This window comes from Gossypium raimondii, chromosome 12, assembly GCF_025698545.1.
Source record: "Gossypium raimondii isolate GPD5lz chromosome 12, ASM2569854v1, whole genome shotgun sequence".
Classification (NCBI taxonomy): Eukaryota; Viridiplantae; Streptophyta; class Magnoliopsida; order Malvales; family Malvaceae; genus Gossypium; species Gossypium raimondii.
In genome coordinates this window covers 4,742,896-4,750,322 of record NC_068576.1, presented here as the reverse complement: position 1 = coordinate 4,750,322, position 7,427 = coordinate 4,742,896, and the positions used below count along the sequence as shown (strand labels likewise).

General features: G+C 29.5%; 1 protein-coding gene across 2 annotated transcripts; it reads right to left on the bottom strand.

The window, feature by feature from the left end:
• Positions 1–235: 235 nt before the first annotated feature.
• On the bottom strand, positions 236–7,086 carry LOC105762952 (uncharacterized). Of its 2 annotated transcripts, XM_012580943.2 has the most exons (14): positions 6,729–7,085; positions 2,823–2,934; positions 2,566–2,678; positions 2,263–2,385; positions 1,951–2,156; positions 1,804–1,879; positions 1,604–1,690; positions 1,455–1,535; positions 1,173–1,205; positions 1,015–1,068; positions 880–921; positions 722–800; positions 577–647; positions 236–462 (listed from the first exon to the last, which is right to left on the bottom strand). In XM_012580943.2, exons 1-14 carry the CDS (start codon positions 6,894–6,896, stop codon positions 376–378), a joined length of 1,332 nt encoding a protein of 443 aa, XP_012436397.1. In that variant the 5' UTR covers positions 6,897–7,085; the 3' UTR covers positions 236–375. The 2 variants fall into 2 exon arrangements, with proteins under 2 accessions (XP_012436397.1, XP_052480753.1); XM_052624793.1 differs by lacking the exon at positions 880–921 and having other exon boundaries at positions 6,729–7,086.
• Positions 7,087–7,427: the final 341 nt, after the last annotated feature.

Below are 7,427 nucleotides of genomic sequence, written 5' to 3'. Positions count from 1 at the left end.
TACAGGCATATTGTATTTTATAATAAATTTGGGAAATTTTAAAAAAATACCTATAATATATAAACATAAAAATATTAAAAAATATAACAATAAATAAATATAAATAAATATGTTAAAATCTACTGAAAGTTTATCAAATCTATATAAAAAAATCACATAATAAATATAATTATTTATGTATGCAATATGTGAATATAAAATGGAGTTGAATAAATAAGAGCGCTAGGGCTAGGGATTTGTGAAAATCAAATCGAATCAAATCAAAATTTCATGTATAATACTGCACAAAATCAAAGTTGTACCTCTTATATTAAATTTTAGTTACGATAAATTACATGGATGATACGTAGTTGAATCAAGCTCTCCTAATCCTAACTAAACTTGGATGCAATTACTATTGTTTTTATCAGTGTCGGCTGAAACATGACTCCCCATCCTCAAACTTTGGATGAAGGCAATCATCTGTTAGAAAAAAAAGTAAATAAATTTAGGTAGCAACAGATAATGAATTGATGAAGTTATCATCAACGAAGGCTATTTATTTGAAGAAATGAGGGAATAGTGGATATCCATTACCAATGTGATGGCGATGCACATAATACTAAACCCAGGAAATTGAAATGGTGCCTCTTCAGACAAGAACAATGCTGGATGAAGAGAAATTGGTCAATGAAAGCTATATTTAAGGGAACAAAATTAATGACCTTGTCTTTACACACACCTGTAAGAGGACTAAAAATTAATGGAGCTATGATGTTGGCCAAAGAACTTACGGCTGAGATGCATCCTTGACCTTTCCCCTGATATGTTATTAATGTCCAAATGAACTCAGAGGATTGAAATAGCAGTGAAGTGATGAATCAATTTGCTACAACTTACCTGTTCTCCGGGGCCAAATTGTTTTGATGCAATACTACGTAACTGTTTACAATACATAGTCAAACAAACATATACTCTTTAAGCTAATACAAAAAAACCAAAGCTGGCAGTTACATATACAAGTGAAGGACTTACAGATGGTGGTGCAAAGACCATCACAATAGACAATGTTGTTGCTGCATATGGAACCTGCAGTTAGATATCAGGTCATTTGAGCTTGAAAGGAGGTGTAAATGCTGAGTCTAGTAGTATAAAAGAAAACTGAAACCATCAATTTTGGTGAAAAATGTTACCCAAGCTGACCAGGCTACGCTGTAAAGAATGGCCTGCATGCACACCAAGTGAAAATTCATCAGTAGACCATCTTTTACTGTACTCGAGTGTGAGTGTCAAATGTGGATATGTATCTGATTAGGCATATTCAATTTTGGAGGATTATATCGTAATATCCAATGTCAACAAAAATGTAGAGTTTGAGCAACACTGGTTTTCCAAACACATCAAGTCACAATAACATCATCAGCTTACAAGGGTACACAAATAAAGGTTGAACAAGGTGAGTATACAACTCTTACATTTACACAAGTGACTAAGAGTCCTACTGAAAGCAACCTTCTATCTCCTATTGAAGATACCAATCGGGGCATGAGGAACAGCTGCAAATTCAGAAGCATATGAGAAAATGATTCATTAACAACAATATTATAATACCATGTACATTTACCTGAGAAATGGTTGATGCAATTCCATCAATTAGCATCAGATCAGCAAACTGATTCTTGTTAAAGTGGAAACGAGCCTTTAAATAGTACTGTACGGTAGAAAATTTTATCAGATGGCTGTAATTGTAAGAGTCTTTTAAATTGTTTGAACATCATATGGCGAAAGTCATAGTTTCACACTTGATAAGGAAGTCATACATACCATTGAAGAAGATATCATCCCACCCTCCGCAAGACTAGCGAAGAATGCTGCAACTGCTGCTTGGGAAAATGATGGACTGAAATTACAACTTTATCAGCCATGATTTCATACAATATACACCATCAAAATATGAATCCCAAGTATTACCTGCTCTTTAGCAAGCAAATAACATCCCCCAGTGATGGAATTTTCTTGAATACTGGCATCTTTCCAGGTGCATTTCCATCCTTTTGAATGATATCTTCCCCTTCTTTCAACATTGGTTGTATCATACTATCAACTTGATCAGGTCTACTTTCCTCAAGGAATATTCTCATGTACACTAGAGCAAGCGTTGATACAAATGTAGCAACCTGAAAGGATTGAAAAAGAGAAAAAAAACAAATGTAGCAAAAGATTGAGATGCAACAATGAGCAAGGTAGCGTGTAAGAGGTTGTAAAGATGGGTGAAGGAAGAACCTGAAATGTTGAAGCAGTGGAGAGGAAACGAGCTGCTAAGGTTGCGCACACAAATGCACCAGAGCTTACTCCTGACAGAATTCCAAATGCAGATGCTCGTTCGCTATCTGATATATTGTCTGCCTACAAACAAAAGATACCAGAACTTCAGCATCAATTAAAAGTTTAAATCAATTAATCTCCAAAGGTAATGCTAAAATTATGTCAACTAGACTTAAAGTTGAATATGTGATATGTATTCTCATACTACATATCAATGACAGAAGAGAGATAAAAGAAGTAACAATGGGGGTTGAAGGTTACCAAATAAGAAAGAGATAGGCAGTTAATGCTGCCTTCAGAGACCATGGCAGTCAGAGTCCTGACTGCATAATAGGCGTAATAGTAATTGGTTGTTCTGCTGCATGCCAATACAGCTGCAAAAAAGCATCTGTCAAATCAACTTAATTTCCATGTGAAAGAGCAGGTAATTAGAACCTAAAATCAAAACTTTTCAACAATAAGCCAATTAGATGAAAAGGAGGGAGGAGCAGAAATGAAAAGAAGCTTTGGAAGCATACCAAGGGGGATAATTGATAATGTCATAGGCAATGTGAGTAGTGCTTTTCTCCCATACTCATCCGATAGATTTCCTATAAGTGGAATCATCAATACCGTCCCTACTCCTATCATCTGCATCATTATCCATTTAAGTAAATCAATGCCACCAACCACTTAATTAGTTTCATTGTATTTTACTGAGGTTGGAAATGGATGATAATGTGTGGGTTTTTTTGGTACATCCCAAAGCTTATATTATCTTCAAATTCTATCATAAGCTCTTGTTTAGCGTTGATGGAAAAAGAAAAAAAAATTTATTATATTTTTAAGTATTTGAATCTTCTTCTAATTTTCAAATTCATATCGGTTCAAATCCGTAATTGAATTTAGTTTATGTCGCATATTTATATCATTTTCTTAACAACGAGAAATAAGATGACATAGAAATTGATATATAATAAACAACATACAATATATTTAATTTGTAATTAAACATTATTTAGGATAGAAGCTAATTTTGGTATAAATTAAAAATGAGTACATACCAAAATTTTTTAAGACAATGCAAAATCTTTTAATGATTTACCAAAACATTTAACGATTTATAAAAAAAAAAGTAGTTATCAAAATTTTAACAATTTATCAAAAATTTAAGATTATACCAGAATTTCTAAAATTTACCCATATTTCTAAGATTTCCTTGTTATCTTAAACTGGATAAACCCAAATGTTGAGTTTATCAAATCTAAAAAAATTTAAATCAATAAAATTTTGCTATGTACTAAATTTTAAATTTATACCAAAATTAGCTCCAAGTCCTAAATAATATTTAATTGTGAATTAAATATATTTATTTTGTTTTTAAATCTTAATTTTATGTCATCTTATTTTTACGGTGTTAAGATGAACCTATTATCAATTTGGACACAAAAGGAACTTGAATACTAATTTAAAAATATGGAACAAAATTCAAATATTTAAAAATATATTTTATTTTTATTTTTCCGTTAACAAACGGGAGATTATATAGGAAGCTCAGCTTTAGCGCGTAGAATTTCGGTTGTAACCTTTTAATATAATGATTTATTTATTTTATCTCTTTATTTATTTATTTTATTTTTTAACTTTTAAACTTATGTTTTTATCAAATCAAACCAAAATAAACGAAAATTTAACTTTTTTAACTTTGTTGATGTTGTATATACATGAATTGTCATGCGAATGACACGTTAACATTTAATTAATTTTTAAAAAATTATAAAAATACTTTTTAAAATTTTAAAAATTAATTAAATATTGATGTGTCATCTACATGGCAATCCATATGTATGTCACGTCAGTAAAGTTAACAAATCTTAATTTTTCCATCCATTTTGAGGTGAATTGAAAAAAATACAAGTTTAAGAACTAAAATGGACAAAAAATTAAATTTATGACTAAAATGACTTCTTTAATAAAGTTAGAGGGCCAAAAAAATAGTTATACCTAATTTTTTTGGCACCGTCTTATGAACTCTGCAGCCATGAAACTTCGTTTGAAAAAGTTAAAAAGTGCAAGGGACAAAGATGACTGTGTTTGTCAGCACTGTATAGGAAGTTGCTTCCCTCTCATAATTAGGTTTTGCCGTCTTTCCTAAATGTCACTATGTCACGCCATTGCGATGCATGGCTTCTACATTTTGAATTAGGTTAAAATTGTAATCAGTCATCTACCGTTCCCAAATGCAGAATTTAAAATTTTAATTTTTTATTTTTTATATTTTAAAATTTAAGCCCGCTTATTAATCTAGTTAAAATCTTTTTATTAAATTCGTTGATGTGATATTTTGAAATAAAAAAATATTCACTCAATAATTATATAATTAAAAATAATAATATAATAATAATAATAATAAATTTAACATAATAATTTTAATAATATTAACAATTAACCTAAAATTTAAAACCTAAAAATTGAGAATTGAAGTACAAAAATAAAAAGTAGAGTTAACTATCCAAACCCATCCCATGTATTGCTTGGAAGGGACAACTTTAGCATTAAATTCCAAGAAAATATCACTCAAGAAAAGGCACCCTACATTACCACCACTTGGGTAATTAAGGTAGTGATAAAGAAAAAGGTTCCTAGGTGTACAATTTCCCTACCTTGTCATAAATTAACTTTGAAGATATTGAAATTTCAATTTTAGTTTCACCAACTAAGGTCAAACAAATGTATATATAATTTCTTTTTTCCTTTAAAATTTAGTTATTTAAAAAATGCTATTATATTTTAAAAAGAAAAAGGAAAAGCTAACATTGTAACTTGTGTGGGGTTCACCAAATATATTTTTATATTTAATTAAAATTAAAGAACTAAAAATATAACCGGGCTTATTTACTTTTTATTTTTTAAGTTATTTAACGGAACGAGTCCACTGATTAAATTTTTATTTTTTATTTTAGTTTCTCCATATTTTGTAGGCACATTAAAAGGGTAGATGTTGGTCATAAATTTTAAAACTCCTCCATACCCAGAATGAGGATCGAACTTTCAACCATTGATTAAAGTAGGAAATATCCTTACCATCCCACCGTGATTTACTTACTACTAATTTAAAAGCTTTGTTTATATGTATTAACCTCTAAAACATAGATTTTCCACCTACCTAGCGGGTTTAACGTTAATGTATATTAATTACTATATTTTCCATTTTTCCAATCTTTTGAAAATAATAGTAGATGAAAAATGAGATATGCAAGCAAAGACTTTTCTTCATTTAAACTTTTAAAATCATTATTAGAATTTGATAATATTCACAACATAGGTGTTTTAATATATATACACTTTGTACCAAATATATATAGTATGTATATGTATACTATACATAAATGAATTATGTAAAACTCTATATAATGTATATAAAATAAATAAATATAGCATGTCATTTGAAATTTTTATTTAATATTTTATTAAAAATCTATCTTAAAAAAGCCTTCCAACTTTATTTTAATATATTTCATATATTTGTATTTAATATATACAAGTTATTATCTCCAATAGTTGTATATATTAATATTGTTGTTAATTGAGTTGTTGTCACAAGTCAACTCGACACTAACTCACAATTGTCGATAAAACCATGATAAATAATTGCAGTGCATTTAACATTATTTATTTGATGTATTTATGTGTTTAAATTTTGTTTTACTCACAATTTAATCTATTTTTTATTTTAATATCGTATATATTTCATGTGTTATTATGATTAATTAGTTTCAAACATTAAGTTTCATTATATATTGTATGTTATTTTTAAACACACATCTATGTTCTAAATCCGTGGTTTCCACACTTGTATGTATCTCGATAGGATTTTAGTATTAATAATGTATTTGATTGAAATTATTTTTATTTTAATTTCGTATATATTGCGTATGTGCTGTCATTATTAATTTGAATCTTATGTTTCATTACTTATTGTATGTTATTTTTAAACAAATATTTAAATTCAAAATTTGTGATTTCCACAAATATACATATATGACGGAATCTCTAGTAGATAAAAGGGTTTTGTTTCAATACCCACAGTTTAGTATTTTTTTTTTTTAAATTTAAAAGAGGAAGTTACCTAGTAAATATGTAATATAGTGAAGTAATGCATGCTTGCAAAAGTGGATGATTTTTCTAAAATCGTAATACTAAAAATCTACTAGTTGTGAAGGGGAAAAAAGAAAAAAAGGTTTGAGGATTTTGATTTTGAAGGAACATGTTGTGGCTTTGCAGGGATTCCAATACCAAAACCAAACCAACAAAGCTAGTTGTGGGATTGTGTTAAGAACATAGGACGATGAACCTGTTATTATTATTTTCCTATACAAGCTTTTAGGGGTTGTAATTTTGTTAAGAAGAAGAAGAAGAAGAAGAAGAAGAAGAAGAGAACGTACAGCTTGTTGGAAAGCAGATAGGTAAATGGCGAGGGAGCATTCATCGGTAGCAGGGCAAAGTGCGAACATGGTAACATCCGTGATGCCCGGAATTACTATGAAGTTTCCCATTCCTGACAGGAATACCGTCACCATTAAATGTCTTAACCCCCTAACCTTCTTCTCCATCTCTCGCTTATTTTTCCTCTCCAATCACTATTACTATCGACTCTCCATTACCAACCACTTTCCCTATCATAAACTGTTTGTAAATAAGACGGAGAATCAGCTTAATTTCTCACTTGATTTTCCTTTTCCTGAGAAGGACAAATGAATAAAAGGAAAGGACACCGCATGATGCTTCCTCTCTAATTAAACTACCTTCTTTCATCTCCCTTTTATTATTGTACTTATAGAGTAATATTAATTAGGGTAAACTACACCCATTGTCACTTTTGTTTACCTTAGGTTACGTTTTAGTCACTTATGTTTGAAATGTTACGTTTTAGTCATTTACGTTATCATGCTGTAACATTTTAGTCAATGAAATTAGTTAATCGTCGTTAATGGTGTAACGTGGTGACGTGTACGTTAAATCATCATTTCAAACAAAATTTTAGGTTAAATTATACAATTATTCCCCATATTTTTTCGCTTTAAGTAATTTAATTTTTTTCTTTTATGTTCTTTAAACTTTCTTCTTTTTTCCATTCTCTTTTG

What these genes read in the sequence shown, in the direction of transcription:
- LOC105762952 (XM_012580943.2), bottom strand. Translation starts at nt 6,896, where the DNA reads ATGGAGAAGAAGGTTAGGGGGTTAAGACATTTAATGGTGACGGTATTC. An exon ending in TATCTGCTTTCCAACAAGCT is followed by an intron (nt 2,935 to 6,728) that starts GTACGTTCTCTT and finishes ATAATGATGCAG; the next exon opens with ATGATAGGAGTAGGGACGGT. An exon ending in GCCTATCTCTTTCTTATTTG is followed by an intron (nt 2,386 to 2,565) that starts GTAACCTTCAAC and finishes TTTTGTTTGTAG; the next exon opens with GCAGACAATATATCAGATAG.